This window comes from Hippoglossus stenolepis, chromosome 15 (assembly GCF_022539355.2).
Source record: "Hippoglossus stenolepis isolate QCI-W04-F060 chromosome 15, HSTE1.2, whole genome shotgun sequence".
NCBI lineage: Eukaryota > Metazoa > Chordata > Actinopteri > Pleuronectiformes > Pleuronectidae > Hippoglossus > Hippoglossus stenolepis.
The window spans coordinates 639,624-656,108 of NC_061497.1; the positions used below are offsets into that span (position 1 = coordinate 639,624).

A 16,485-nucleotide genomic window follows, 5' to 3' on the forward strand; every position below is an offset into this window, starting at 1 on the left:
ATGGTGTCTGAGAACATCGTACAAATGGAGCTCATGGTGTTACAAGTCATTGGTGCACTGTTTAAACCTGTGTATTGCTTTTTCTTCTATTTCACACATGATTTGCAAAAATGGCAAACAGCCTATGTTGTTGTAATCTCAAGATCAAACGAGACCAGTTACGGTTAAACCCAAGGATTTCAAGGATATCATTGTCATCTTTGACAAGTGAAGATTAAGCAACAATTTATTATCAATCGTGAAAGGGAAGAATATGTTATTTCACAATATTCATACATTTCTTTTTATTATCTGCTATTTCTAAATATCCTGCAACGTGAGCTGCATTTCTCAACCTATGTTCTTATATGTATTTTATGAACTTGAGTTCTTATGAAGTTTTTCAATTTCTGCATTCAGCCAAGTACAGATCAAATACACAGAAGTGTTCTTGACCTCCTATTATATCAGGGATGATTTATGATAGAGCTGACTTAAGACTTGGAGCAGCTTAATAGAATGCACTGCACAACAGCCAATCGTGTCAATGGTGACAATTCTGAAAATGTTTTGTCTTTGGGCTGTTATTATATTATTCCATTATATTTGGGTACTTTTTTCAGGTGCAAACGAACCAGTCTGGTGTTGCCTATGTGGTCAGTTTCTGGTCTGAAATGTGTTCTTTGGAGTCGATGGAGATGTGAGGACCCACCTCACACATTTGATTTGTAATATGACATTTAAAGTGTATCTTGAAAAAGTGCAAATTTTCATTTAAGAGGGATGTTTCAGAACAGTCAGGTACAGTTACTGTTATAACTGCCAGAGCTAAGCTGGACTTTTACACAGGCTTGTCTGGACCTCTGAGTTGAGAGAGAGAGTTTGAAGTGTAATGTATACTGTGACTGCTGGGGGAACTCCCATCATGCACTGAGCACTTTTCTCTCTCCCTCTCTTTCTCTGTCTGCCCCCACATTCATTCATTTTACTACATGTCACTTTGTGTCTTTTCCCTCCCTCGGTCTCTCTCTCTTATTCTGCAGGTATCTCTGATCAAGAGCTGCAGCAACAACAATTATTATTATAATTATGATTAATATGATTGTTAGTTATTATCATTATTGTTATTATTATAGTCACTTGTGCTGCTATCTTTAAAAACATCTTTACATCTATAATCATCACAATGATTTATTTTTCTCACTATAACAACCAGTCTGACTGAGAAACATGATGGTTACACAACTGGTCCTGGTCCCTCTCCTCACTCTCTCTCTTCTCTCACCCCAACCGGTCGAGGCAGGTGGCCGCCCACATTGAGTCTGGTTCTCTTAGAGGTTTCTTCCTGTTAATGAGGGAGTGTTTTTGTCTTCACAGTCGCCAAAGTGCTGCTCATTGTGGGAACTGTTGGGTGTCTCTATAATTTTGAAGGTCTTGACCTTCGATGTAAAGTGCCTTGAGATAATGTTTATTATGACTTGGTGCTGTACAAATAAAATAGAATTGAAAATTGAATCATGGATGGTCTTATGATACATCCATGACTCTGACACTGTGATACTCTGCACTGAGGAAGGCTGGTCTGTTCTCAGCTACAACCAAGGCTCGTGATAAGACTGGAAATGACACGTTTCCAAAATAAAGGCCCAAACAGGAGAAAACGAACACACACACTCACACACGCACACAAACAATCACACAAACCCAAACAAACACACACGCACACACCCACACACTGTGTGGGAGAAACGTCATATGTGACCTAATTCTACATCTTCACGGAGGAAGTTTTCTTTGTCTGCGTTTCATGGTTTTTATGTTTGTTGCATATTTCTAGTCTGTTTGCTTTTGTGTCCTTTATCTATCCTTTGTGACTTTATATATAAAAATGATCAGTGTTTTTTCTTTGTTGGATTGTGTTTTGTTGTTTTGTCTTCCTACGTATTCCTGTGCATTATTTGTAATCGCATTTGGAGAATAAAATTCGCCGATTTAGTTTTTAATCAGTTAAAAGTTATAATGGAATGGTAAGTCATAATCAGGTTAATTTTTTGTCTGTTAATCCAATGTGCTTCGGTTGGGTAGTTTTTCACGGTCGTTCTTGTCTTTGCTTTTTTTTTTGGCGCTCTTATTGTGAAAGGCCGCGTCCGGAAACAGCTTCTATTTTTGTTCTGTCTGTCTGGCCGCGGTATGTGAGGAAGACTTGAACGGGAAGGGACGAAGACGCCGTAGACGCGAGGGAGCGATTTAAAGACTGGGTGCGTATCTTACACTCGTGAAATGTGGACGGTTCTTACTGCAGGTCCAGTCACTGTCTTCTACCAAATTCTATCTCCTGTTAGTTAGCCTGCTAGCCAGCTAGCTCCCACGCGCAGTGTCTCGCCTGCTGTCGCCTCAGTGTCTCTTGTCTCCAGGGTTGTCAGGTGGCACAGAGCCTTTGAAGACCGACACCGTCCACTGTCCCCGGCTCTTCCACTGCCTCTGGAGACGTGTCTGCAGCGGCGAGCGTGTGTTCGATCGGATACAGGATGTCTGGCCAGAGCATTACAGACAGGATAACCGCCGCACAGCACAGTGTCACCGGCTCGGCGATTACCAAAACTGTGTGCAAGGCGACCACGCATGAAATCATGGGGCCGAAAAAGAAACATTTGGACTGTAAGTATCCCGTTGGTCGTGAACACCGCTGTGCGTTTCTCTGCTTCAGTTCGGGTTCATGTGTGAAGGTTGTGTATGCGGCTCTGAGGCCTGCACACAGGCTACATGTAATGTTAATGTTAGGCTAACTCTGCCACACTATGGCAGCCCACTTTAAAACCCCAGACATCCAGTACATAGAACCACCAGACAGCGGGCTGACCGTTATGATAACTAGCTTGTTTATAACACGACTCTGTGTTAGCAGCCTTGAATATTGTTAATGCTGATCATTTGTAAGGTGAAAGCTTTACTGCTTTTCTTTTGCTACATTCTGTCGACAGCCACAATATTTACTGCATTATATTTACCTAAAGAAGTAAACCTGAGAGGAACCAGAAAGGATTGTCACCAACGTCAATAACAAAAATATAGCAATTATGACCTAACTTGTTTCATTGAAAACACCAATTTATGTACATTATATTCAGCCTGAAACTTTTGTTACACTTGAAGTCGAGATTCATATTTCACATTTAAATCACATGTCAAGTTGTAGTGTCACGTTTGTCCTACAGGCAGCTATCAGAATGTACCCAGGAATCAGGCTTTTAAATTAAAGTGGTTGGTGCCAATGCATTATGTGACTCTTATTACCTGCTTGAAATCTGAAAGGCTTGAAGGTGAAGTGTTACATGTTTTTAGATTGTTTTGTTTGGGTTCCTTATGTGTGAGCTTTTGTAAAAGTGATTGTCAGGTGTCTGCTTGTATACCTCAATATTCATTTAAAGCTCAGCAGACTGCTTTGTGTTGGCCCGTAAGTCTACAGTGCCTGTTGAGTCTGTCTACCTCAGGAAGTGACTCTGGGGTTGTGGACTTTGATATGCAGCTTTATCAAAGGCACATAAGCAAATGAATATTGAGCTGTGTCGACCAGAGATAGCGTTACTGTCTTTCATAGAGCTTGTTATAGTGTAGAGCTTTTCATAATAAAGCAATCTCTCCAGCTGGATAGAATTTAACAGTCATTCTCTCTGTGCTTGTGGAGAGGTTTGACTGCTGCATGGTTGACACGGATCCGGAATTTCCTGACGTTTGTGTCATGACTGAGTTTCTATTAGTTCCCCGACCCCCATAATGCTGTCAGAGTCTTCCAAAACAAACCGATCATATATAGACATTTCTTTGTTTGATGTCCACGGGTCGAACAACGTTGACATCTAGTCAGCAGTGCATATGCCAATTGTCACAACTTTTTCTGTGGCTTTGATTTTAGTCATCATTTGAGCTAGATGTAGATCCCCTTCCCCAATACCTTTCTGAAGTCTGTTAGGAGTTTCTTTACCGAACTTTTACTGTAGCCTTATGAAAGCGACATTCTGACGTCCACACCCACTTCACACCATGATTGACCAACTGTGCGGTGGTGATAGAGGAACAAGGCATTGTGCTTAGCTCTCTAGTTCTCTTTTTGTCTGTTCAGCAGGGATTTGTGACACTTGGATCCAAGCTACACTCAGAAGCCAACAAAATGATTGCGTATTAGATGGCTGTGCTGAAATGCCGAATGATATCACTTGTGTCTTCCATAGATTCTCCTTCATGCATGACGTATTTGAAAAACAATTCCATGTGAGCAAGCAGCATGGCGGATTAGGAGCTGGTGCCAAAGTGACTCCATGTCAGTGTGGCATTGGTTTGGCTCTGCACCATCAGGTGTTTCTCAAAGCAAAGTTATTTGTGAAAGTGTTGTGAAACAGTTGGTACTTCCAGAGATAATATGAACAAGCTTGGTACAACTCCACTCATCTATATCTCCCAAGGTCCAGGAACATAATCATTTATATCACAGGGCCTAATATATCTTAAAAGCAGCAAACGATGGAAAGACGTGACTGAGACTGTCACACGTCTCTTTCTATCTAGCTATGGATAAAGTGCTATTTAAAGACGTGTCCATGTCAGTCCCGATCAGATTTGTTCAACTCGGGATTATTCTCAGTATTTGTTTTTGGTATTTTCTTTTAATCCAACACTGGAAATTTGTTGCTGGAGAGAAATTGATAATGGTTTTCGCGACAATAATTGGATCTTCCTCCTCTGTATCACAGTCGTCTTTCCACTCTGAGTTTCAGTGGGGACGTTTACAATGACTATAAACATCTTTGATTTCAATGTGGTCAGACAGCAGCTCTCTAGAACTAGTTCTGAAAGACAGTGAAGCAACCTCACATTTCAGATGAGGATCTGTTAATGGAATCTGGTCTTTGCTCTGAGTTTGAATATGTAGCTTTCCAGTCCTAACAGCATTGATGACTACTTCCCATATTCAGTTTGTTGAATGGACATCCATCATTTTCCATTGTAACTCACAGGATTTCATCAGGTGTTCAACTTCACCCTCAGTTTGTGAACCAGTATAAACAGGATTGCCCATGCACAGTTTGATCATGGTCATAGTAGCTGAGTCAACCCTGTCCTTTAGAGTTTAAAGTTTAAGTAAAGTGTATATGTTGTTCCTTTATAGGAACAAGGGAGATGTAGAACACATCAATCATATTTTAACATGTTTGCACTCAATTAGGGATTGACAATAAAACAATATCAATAATTATCGCAATATAGTTTTCATCAATAGCAGTATATCAAAATCCAATATATATTGATTATAATATTTGTTAAGTGTTTGTCATTCTCTGTCCTCAAAGAGTTTAAAACCACAACCTTCATGAGGGAGCCAAAAAGTCTCTAAAGTCAAATGAAATTTGACATCTATCGATATCAACTGATATGACATTTTTATCTTGATATCATTTTTGGCCATATTCCACAGCCCAAGTCTTAATTTTATCGGCTGTGACAGTTTGTAGTCCTGCAGGTATTTACTGTTTGTATCTTTTTTTTTTTTTTTAAAGTTTCTTTCTCATTCAGCTGTTTCTCTTAAATTCTAGACTGTCTGTGATTCTGGCCTACTTCCGTCAGTAAAATAAGGCACAGCAGGCTCCAGTGTTTGACAGCCCTTTGCTCCACAAACAGCATCATGCAGTGAACCTAAGATGCAAATTGGCTTTCACAGTTTAATGTAAATAGAAGTTGTCCATCAATCAGCCTGTTGTAAGGTTGACAATGACTTGTCTGTCTCAAACAGAGATATTTATACTCAGGTATTCTCATGTTATTTGTTTGGAGTTTGAATAGTATTGAGATCCGTAAACAGAACTATTTTCAGGACGATCTTTATTAAGAAACTGATTAATAGATGTGTCTTTGTTCTGTTGTATCAACTGGCTTAGCAACAAACGGTTAATAAGTCACTGCGGGCAACCCCCTGGCACAGTGTGGAATCCACTTCCATTTACCTGCTATTTTTAGGCCTGGTTTACCGAGGACTACCATATTTGATGTTGGAACATGTGGGTTTTTGAATAACCACAGCTTTCAGCTGATGGGAGTATGCTGTAATGGGGCCATGTCCCAGTGACCTTCCTGTTTCCACTCAATCAGGTTACATGTGGCCCCTCTGTGGAGCTGCTGAACAGAAGCCTGTCCTTGGAAATCTAGGGACCCACTTCTTGGCAAGAATCTCACTTAGGTTTGAGGTATTTAAAGATAGCTGAAGTGTGCACTAGTCTTGGAGTTTCCTGACGCGCTGCACATAGCCTCCTGTGTTCCTACTGTCTGGATTGCAGGTGAGATATGGCCCTCAACACTGTCTATGTTGAGTTTGTGCTGGACCAAAGTTCACATTCTTTAACACTGGCATGCTAGATAAACTCAGTCACGTAACTTTAAAGAGACTCTGCAGTTAGCAGACAGGTAAAAGTAAAGGGTGAACAAATCAACTTCTGCTGTCTGCTTTAGCGTATTTGGTTCAAAGTAAGTGTGAAAGGACTTCTGGGAAAATTTGCACCTAAGTGGGTTTAGTGCTGTGTACACCCCAACAGCCTATGAAAGTGCTGGCTTTTGGACATGTGGTCTTTGCGGCTCATCACTTCTGTTATGTATGGTTTTTGCTGTTGAAAAGTGGGCAAGCCAGGTGCATGGCAGCACTTTTTTTGTCCTGGGTAATTGTCATTATTTGAAGTTGATTACATGCTGCTTTTCAACCGCTCAAAGGTCTCTCTGAGGTAATGATAACATGATGTCAGCAGTAGCTGGGGACCTTTGATACTGCCCTTTGGTCTGTGGTGCATTATTTAGGAGCTTATATATAAACGTATTAATTAATATTCATGTCACATGTTAAATGTATTAATTTGTGGTGGTTAGAGGCACTACCTCGAATGCTTTTTTGGTTATTATATAAAAGTAGATCTGCAGAGTTCCTCTGTTAGGTATATCACTTTTGCGACAGAAAAATCTGTGAAAAATGTTGTGCACTGCTGAACATGCACTGGTGCTCACGTTGGGGAACATTGCAAATTTGAAATGCAAGTGCAGTATATAACAACTTTTTTTGAATATTGTGATTAGTTCTCACTAGGAGTATAATGCTTCCAACCCCCTCCCCAAATTTGGGGAGGGGGTTGGACCAAGATTGTCATGTGATAGAAGTAATGACTGGGGTTGTGTAGCAAAATCCAGCCAGTACCTACAAGGCCGGTATCTATCAGACTGAATCTAAATTCAGATTCCGGTTCCTCATTTTGGTGCATGAGCTATGTACTGAAGTAAACATCACCACACATGCACACATAGTTGCATTAAATTACACTGAACTCTGGTGGCAACACACTCTCTACATGGCTCTGGCAGCACATAATGTTAGTGCTACAATGCGGATTACATGAAAGGATTCCAACTGGGAAAAAAAAAAGTTGTGTTCAATTCCATGCCCGGGATGCATTTCAGTGTTTCCTGTAGGATTTTAAGCAGCATGGGAAGGCCGGTCACCCCTGACCTGATTGTCTGGACATTCTCAAGATCCAAAAATGCTTTTCAGTAAACTAGTGTGTAAGTATGTAGACTGCAGAGACACAGCTCTACAGAAATTATACTTGCATAGCATTTATTTTATTCTTGGATTTCAGTCAAAGGCTTTGTGTGGTTGGTAATTAGAAGTTTATAACAAATGTTACACCTTCAAGCAGCTTATCTATTACAAACATGCTGTAATAAACAGTTGTTACACAGTACTCTTCTGTGTATATTTGACATACACATGGTTAATCTCCATTATCACATCAATGATTGGGCTATTATCAACTATCTAGAAAGAGGGCAAAGTTTGAAACCTAAATCCATTGTTGTGTGTGTGTGTGTGTGTGTGTGTGTGTGTGTGTGTGTGTGTGTGTGTGTGTGTGTGTGTGTGTGTGTGTGTGTGTGTGTGTGTGTGTGTGTGTGTGTGTGTGTGTGTGTGTGTGTGTGTGTGTGTGAGAGAGTGAGGTCCTTGAGCGAGGTCCATATGTTCCACTGACCGTCTCACGTACAGCCCTGGTCTACAAGCAGACCCTCATACAATGAAAATGTGGAGCTTTGAACAGTCTCATTCATTTCTCACCTGTTTTGAGTTTGGTGGATGGATTGTACTTGTGGTTTCATCTGGTCGTCTATTGGCAGCATTTAACTCTTGACCACTGGAACTGTACGGCCCGTGAGCCGAGTAAACATGGCTGGTTTTTCTTTGACATTGTTATTCTCTTAAACCACTCAATATAGCAATCTGCTAATGATCTGCCGAAATTAGGGCTGTAAACTAGGTTTCTGTTCTAGTAATAGACAGAAATTGTCAAGTGAAATTGTCACAATGGTGGAGTCGGAATCCCAAGAGAACATTTGGAAATAAAGGGCAGACATACTTTCATTGTGCTGTAAGGTGTGCCTTAATTTATCCACAAAAATGTATGCCCCGTGGCATACCATAGACCAGAGTGGTGGGTCTAACTGCCTCGTGAAATCAAGACTGGCAAGGAATCAATTTAAACACAGATGTCACTCTTCTGTAGCCATTCCACAGTCCAATCAGAATTTGATTTATAATAAGTCATAGCAAAAACCTTGACTATTGGTGCTTTAATGAAACTGTTCAGAGAAGCTTAAAGCCTCCATGAAGTTGTATTTTTAGAAAATGTTACTACCTTGTTTTTTACTCAGACATTATTCAGGCAGCATAAACCAACAGGATATCACTTATAGTGAATAGAGCAGGTTTATTTTAGGTGTTCGGACTGCTCAAAATTTGTATTGATTGTATTGGTTCAGCAATGTTATTGCACTTGCTGGTGCAGCATTATTGATTTAATGGAGTAAAGTGCATGTGTTAATATCCAATATTAAGTAAATCATTAAAGAATAAGATGGTGATAACAGTGCTGTGTGATGAAAATGTTTTAGCTCTTCAGATCTTGTAATTTCTGGTTCTCCTGTCCAACAGAATGAACGTGGCTGTTTGTTTGCACTCCCTCAAACCTCAGTCATATCTGTCTGTACATGGTTCATATGAGCCATAATGGCAGATGCAGTAACATAAATCTGTACCTTTGCACCCTCCCAGAGGCCCTTCCTCGTGGTTCCACCCTCCATGCAATGAATGCAGTGCTGCGCAAGTAGCATGTGACCCAAGTGGCATCAAGTGACAGCCCTTAAATAGAATGCTGATGCCCTGTCCACCAGCTGTGCTGAATGCAGTGCACTGTGACTCTGAAAGGCCTGGGAGATTAAACGGTCACTATGATGCGCTCGCTCCTGCAGCAGGAGAGAGATCTTTTTCCAACAAGTCTTTCACCTGGTTCTTGAATTTTTATGAAACAAATGTTTCATCACACCACCTCACCTGTCTGAAAAACTTACCTTATTGTTTACACTTCTACTTTGTCTGCTGCTAGCTCTCTAGTGTAGCCTCACAAGCAGGGCTCCAGACTGCGACCACTTAGTACCATTTTGCAACTACATTTTATAACTAGGTGCACCACTACAACTTGCAAATTTGCCTCCCCAGTTTTTTGTTAAAATCATCATTGTATAGGCTATCACGTGAAATACCAAGAGCGAGCTAAGATGTTTGCATGTGTGCTCCTCATACTGGGAGCGAGGTGGAGTCTATACACACATGCAGGCCCCGGGGCCCCGCCCAAACTGGCTCACGCACAATGATCAGCTGCTTCAGAGCAGAAGCTACAGTTGGTTTGTACCATGCTGGAGTTTCCTGTGTCCTCCTCCACTCTCCTGCTGACCTGCACTCACTTTAACTAATAAACACCAACACTCATCACAAGTTATTAGGACCTTATCAATACATGAAGTAACTTAGTGTTTGTTTGATTCGCTCCAGAGTTTATGAGGCTGCACTTTGTCATCAACATTTTGTGCGTGCTCCGTACAACACTCAGCGTATAGTGACCAGAGCGACACAGATACATGATTCGACACCATCGATTAATAACTAAATACATGACTGTAAGTTTGTCTTCTAAATCATAACCATCCCATCTTGTTTACTGAGCTGGTTACACATACTCTGTGCTAAATGTTTAATATTTATTCAAGAGCAATTTTTGTAAACAGAGCCAGAGAGTCCATTTTATATATTGTTTTGGTTGTGTTGTGATTTATTTTATTTATGGTTTATTTATTGAGGATATTATAATATTAGAAATTTTAATTCATTTCTCTTCGAAAGGGTGTACTTACAGGATTATGCTCCTAATATTATTTTTTCAGTTGTATGAAAATTATGACAATAATATAATTTCGGGGACATTGGATATCGTCCAACAAAATTTGTCATGACAGGCCTACCTTATTATTTTCAATAATGCACCAAGTTAAAGGTTTCCTTGCACAGTTTACAGCTTTTGTTCTGAGAATTTCTTTCATTCCAAGCAAAATTGGTATTGTACACTGAAATCTCCCTAACTAAATTGAAATAGAATATCGAGAAATCAAAATGAATCAAGACCTTGTGAATCGTAATCATATAGATTTGGGAAATCCATGGCAATACCTAGCCCTAATCAGCATGTACTTAAAGTAGAAGTGCAGAATAGCCACTTTCATTAATAATATATGACAGGGTTCTCAGCACAGAAGAGGATTGAATCTGATGTCAGAGGGCCCCTGCACAGTGGAGGACCTGATTAGAATAAGTCTCAAGGGAGCTAGCTCTGAGGAGGTTGTTGCCATGGAGGCTGTACAGATGAGGTTCAGTCAGGGAAAAGAGCTAGACGGCCCAACTACAAGGGAGGTGCCAGGCCCTAGTGGTCCTCAGGGGGATGTGCTGTAAAGGAAGTGGAAGGAGAGGCATTCTGTAAGAGGAAGTTCCTTGTTTTGTTGTGGTTGTCATAGTGTAGATTTTCTATTTATGAACAAAACATTTATCAGTAAAACAGTTACGATGGGAACAAATCTGTTGCGCTGGTGGTGCATGTAAATTTTGTCGCGGTGCCCCTAAACTTTTCATTAAGGAGCACAAGTGCTATGAGTGGAAAACTTTAGTCTGGAGCCCTATAATTACAGGAGGGTTACTGACCACATACTTTGTTTACATTTATGAATGTACATTTGTTTAGCTGTGGTTCTTGTACTGTAGTGACATTAGTGCTACTGACCACATACCTTATGTCTACATACAATTTTCTGATTCAAAAAAGCACCATTTCAATTATAATGTGACATTGTGAACTTAACATACAACAGCACATTATAATTTCTGTAAGTTTTCTATTTATGGGGAGAAATGTGAATAGTTGCGTTGCAGGTCGATTTAAGTTTTCTGCTTGTGATCCTAAAATTTATAGTATGTTTACAGTGCTCCTACTAAAACAGTTATTCTGGAGCCCTGACAAGGTATCTTCATTTTGTGTTGGTGTGGATATAGCTACAAGGCCTCTATGTGCACTTTAGCCCACAACATGTTCAGAGGACCTTGCTCGTAAAGGGATAGACATTTCCTGAAGCAGGAAGTGTTCCTCTGGTTGCCTAAAGTAAGCCTTGTATTGTCATGGGTAAAGGGCCAACAGGAAGTCATTTCATAACCCAACCCCTTCCCAGAGTGCAGGGGATCAGAGCTGATCAAATGTGATAATTGCCTGTCAATTAGGCAGGCATCATCACTGGACTCTTTTTTTAAATATTTTTTTTATATAGATGCAGTGTTTCCCCTCCATGTAATTTGCATCGTGTTCGATCGATAAGTTGCGCATTGTCTTTACATAGGTGTTTATTTACATAAGAATGTCATCGACATTTAGCAAGTAGTGCAGCTTCTCTCTGTGTCTGAGAGTGAGTCAGAGTTTACGCTCTCTCACACACACACACACACACACACACACACACACACACACACACACACACACACACACACACACACACACACACGAACGACCTGGGCCTGCCCTCGCTCAGTCACACATAGCGAAACACACGGTGAGGCAGCTGAAAGTGAAGTGAAACAATATGGGTTTAAGCTAAATGAGAGCGGAGAGCACATTATAGCGGATCTAGTTATGGGTGACGACATGGACATCATGCCGAGGGCGGCATATGACGGGTTAACGGCTCCGTGTGTCCGAGTGTGCATCCTGTTTCCCGTTTTTGAGCAGCAAGCAGAGAAGCGGAGGTCTTACACACTCAGGAGGAGATGAGGAGGGGGGAAGGCTGAGAAAAGGGGAGCGGGAAATGTAACAAATGGCGCACATCTAACTTTGTACAGTACTAATGCAATTAGTATAATCCGTCACACTGCGAAATGCTTTACATCTGCTGCTTCAACTCCATCCTTAGGGGAAACACTGAAAGGATTTAATATTGTTTCTTAAAATCCTCGTATCAATCTTTGTATTTGCACAGTAAGCATGTACATCTGCACTAGATGTGTGTGCAGTGTTTACTTATATGTGGGCTCCATTGTGTGTAAAATGTCTACTTTGGGAATATTGATTTCTTAAACGTGTAGAAACATGTTATTTTAGATTTAAAAAGCATCTTTGAGTCAAACTGTACTGTAAATGGTTTCTTCGACTGCAGTGTGTCAGGATGGTCAGCTGACTCTGTTTCTACATGAATCTAGAGAAGAGGGACAGACTGAAAAAATGATGCACAATGATCTGAGATTTATGTTGAAGAGATATTAGCTCGAGACATGAGGGCTTGGAGGTCAGCTGAAGACTGTGTGGATTCTGTGTCATTCATTCTGCCCCTGCCAGAGATCAGTGTTATCTAGTGTTGATATCCAAACTGAGATGCATCTAATTAACAATTGCTCAGGCATTATGTTGTCATGAAAGTACACACATTTAGCACAGGCGCTCAAGTAAAAGATTAAAGTGCTGATTATTGTGTCATAAAGGAGCAATTTGTACCACATATCACAAATTAAATGTCAGTGCTTCCCTTTCCTCTCTCCTCTGTAATGGTTTAAATGCAGCAATCCTTTTTAAACAAACCTAATTTGATGGCCTCTGTTTAATGAAATGTTTCTTGTCGCCAAAGCACCTGAGACAAAACACAGCCTGTTCAGTCTAATGCATCTATTGGATTTTACTAATAACAAAATACTACATTTATTCAATTTTAAATAAAGGTTTAACATCTGCTGCTTTGCTTTGCCACTAGAGACACTAGTTGATAAAATGTTTACAGCAGTGCTGGTTTAATGGGACCACTCTTATATTACTCAGATCAAAGATGCAGCTGTTTCTTTAGAGTCAAATTTTATGTGATTCTTTTGAAAATACTTTTGAAAGGACATCTAAAACCAAGCGTTTTTTGGTTTTCCAGTGTGTGCTAATTTAATCCTGAGATTGTTGTGGATCCTCTGCACATTAGCACTTACCTACTACTTCCTCTTTTTACTCATGACATTCTGTCCCTGTTCTCCATAGTCTGTCAGCTCCATCTGACAGTGCAGCCAGCCCGGCTGAGCAACTTCAATTCTCCACACTGTTATTTTCCCCCTTTTTGGAAAATGTCAGTGGCATCCCTAAAACCAGTAAAGCCTAACTTCTTTTATCATGACATGCGATGTGTCCCACTTCATTTTTTGTCATTGCAAAATCAGTTATGCCCACCTTTGCAAATTCTATTGGTAAAGCCCAATATCCAAAAAACTGCTCAAAGGGCTTTCCACCATATACAGAATACCACAACCTTAACCTTTGTTTCAGAAAAGGAAAACTCTAAAATCCTTGCTTGTAGGCTTTTCCACAAATGGACTGTGGACAGCATAGAAGTGTGCTTTCAAAAATGTACAGTATGCTGGCTGGCTAAAATGTATGCAGGCCATTCCAGCCCACAGACTGTATGTAGGCTCCATCAGCTTCTTGTTGCAGTGCATTTAGTGACATTCTGAGGAGCACTTGTTGTGGCCTAGACAACATATGAAAGAAAGCAGAAAACAATGTTATTTGTCACATTTTGCTAACAGAAAACATGTATTTGTCAAGACCGTGTGTTATGGTCGTTGTTGGACATAATTGTGTATGGTTGATGTTTTTTAACACAAACCCTAAATTAAATGTCTTTTAGTTGGTTGAACTGTCAGAACATCACACTGTTGCTAAATGTCACTGACTGGCTTACGTTACAGAGACGCAGGTAAAAGAAATGAACCACAATCACTAATGTGAACTTGCTGAAATCTGCTCATGGTTTCTTCTCTGTAGCACTTAACAAGTGGGTTGCTTTTTTGCTGCTTTTTACCACATTTCTCTACATACAGTATATTGATATGTGGTTTGTTTGTTACTAGATACATTACCATTTTTTATTAATGGTTCATAGCTGACTTACCATTATTCTTTCACAAATTGCTTCAGTATTTACATTTGCCACTGATCTTCTGTGGATGTATGTTATTTCTTCTGTCCCTGCATGTAATCACAGACTGAGAAGCACCAAAACAAAGTCCATGTTTTAATATAATCAGGAGTTTCTTCTCCGTGCATTTGGCCATTTAAGGACACCTCAGATTCAGCTTGCCAGGCTCAGCACATTGTCATAATGGGATCTGCCTTGATGAGATTAAACTTTAATTTGTCAGCTTCTGATCTACTTTGAATTGAATGCTGACATAGGGCTGGGTGAATAATCCAATTTTGTTTTCAATTTCGATTTTGAATTCTGGTGCTGCATTCTGTTACACAGTTGTGCTCTCATTTTGTCTTGTTATAAATCCAACACACCCTTTACATCTGTGTGCTTTTCCCGCTCCCTAAAAACACACAACACTTAGTCAGGCTTTGGCATGTTTGGTTCAGCTCATTTCAAAATGAAGGAGCCATTGGTTAGCAAGAAAGGTAAAACCAGGTCACAGGTCACCTGTTTGGAAACACTTTGGTTTCATTGAGATTGATGAGCAACAACAGCAAATGCTGTACAGGACTTGCTACACAGCAGTGCTGCACCACGAGGGCATTCAAACACTTTGTTTAACCATTTGAAACTCAGTCACAAAGTGGTCTATGATCAAAAACTGGTGAAGACTTAGGACAACTGTCTTGCACTGCCTGTCCAGTATAATAAGAACAGAGACATGGAGCTTGGGGTTAGGTAGATTAGTGACTCTGAGTGCTTCCTCTCTGAATGTCAGCCGTATGATGAGCTGGTGACCTGTCCAGGGTGTACCTCTCGCCTAATGTCAGCTGGGATTGGCTCTAGCTCCCCCTGCCACCCTCAATAGGATGGATTCATTTATTTATTTATTTATTGCGTTTAAAAGGCTAAGATCACTTTCAGCTCAGTATTTTCAGACTTTTGGTTCCCACATTATAACATATATTATTTTTTTCATTTTTTTAAATAAGCTTTCTTAGAAAAGGTTCAATAAATGCATTTTCTTACCAAAATAGATGAGTAATGTTTAATCTTAATATATATTGTAATATTGTCCAAAATTATTATGAATAGTACAATAGAGCAGCCTTGTGCTGCCATGTTTATACAAACCCTGACGTAAGCAACCTTGTTCATCTGATGATCAAGAGCTCTGGTTTGTCCTTATACAAAAGAAGCTTCAGGAAGACCAGTGGAGAAAGTTGGTGGTGCGTTTGCGCTCCCCACAGTCGCTTCAGTTGCATCTGAAAAGCCTTTTGTTGTCACATGGGTGGCCTATTGTGTATGTAAAATAGCAAAAAGCCTTTTGTGTGGCTCTCTGCAAACACTGAGGAGGATTCATGGACCACCCATGCAAACAGGGCTCTATGGGTAGAACTGCCACCTCCCATTCCAGTAAACCGTTAATGTTAACAAGATATTTCAATAGGTTGTTTTCATTTTGTTTTAACATACAGTCAATAAAACACATTTAGAAAAATGTGGTCTGTGGTACCCATAACTTTACATCTTAAGGAGTCGGTGGGGGCTGGAGAGCATCCTTCATCTCAATTCAATTGGAAATTCTGTTAAATATTTATTTACATTGTCTGCCAAGCCTCTTTGGCTTCTAATGGTTTTAAATATTAAATAACTGGGACCATTGTCAACAGTTGGTCTGTCACATGAATTTTTATAAAAGCATATAATGAAGACATTCTTTTGCCTCCTCCTCAAAATATGGTCATAACTGATTACGTCTCCTTGAACTGTAAAAAATCTGATTATGTTCTGTAACTGTCAGACTTGACTGCTCAGACATGAATGGGGCTTCCTTGCAAAATGGTATTTCTTCTTTTTTTCAATTTGTTTACTATATTTGCAGCAATCAGCAATTAGGTTTGTGAGCAGACTTCCCCTTTCCCATGTTTCCTTCTTCAAATACATAAGATTTAATGTTGTGGCACCGTAGGTTACTATCAAGGTCAAGTGCTGTGGCTGAGGGGAAGAGCGGGCTTCATCCGACCAGAAGGTCAGCTGCTCGAATTCCAGCCCATGCCGAAGTGTCCCTGGGCAAGATGCTGAACCCCTCATAGATGTTGAATGCACTAATTGAAAGAC

The 16,485-nt window shown here is 40.2% G+C and overlaps 1 protein-coding gene across 22 annotated transcripts in view; it reads left to right on the plus strand.

Moving 5' to 3' along the window:
• Positions 1-2,124: 2,124 nt before the first annotated feature.
• picalma (phosphatidylinositol binding clathrin assembly protein a) overlaps positions 2,125-16,485 on the plus strand; it is a 37,617-nt gene continuing 23,256 nt past the window's right edge. For 9 of the 22 annotated variants that reach the window (XM_035177941.2, XM_035177949.2, XM_035177951.2 and 6 more), the window contains exon 1: positions 2,148-2,637. In XM_035177941.2, coding sequence (XP_035033832.1) covers positions 2,508-2,637 — 130 coding nt within the window. In that variant the 5' untranslated portion in view covers positions 2,148-2,507. Of the gene's footprint in view, positions 2,638-16,485 lie in introns of all 22 variants that reach the window. The other 13 variants (XM_035177945.2, XM_035177946.2, XM_035177948.2 and 10 more) reach the window with 7 other exon arrangements.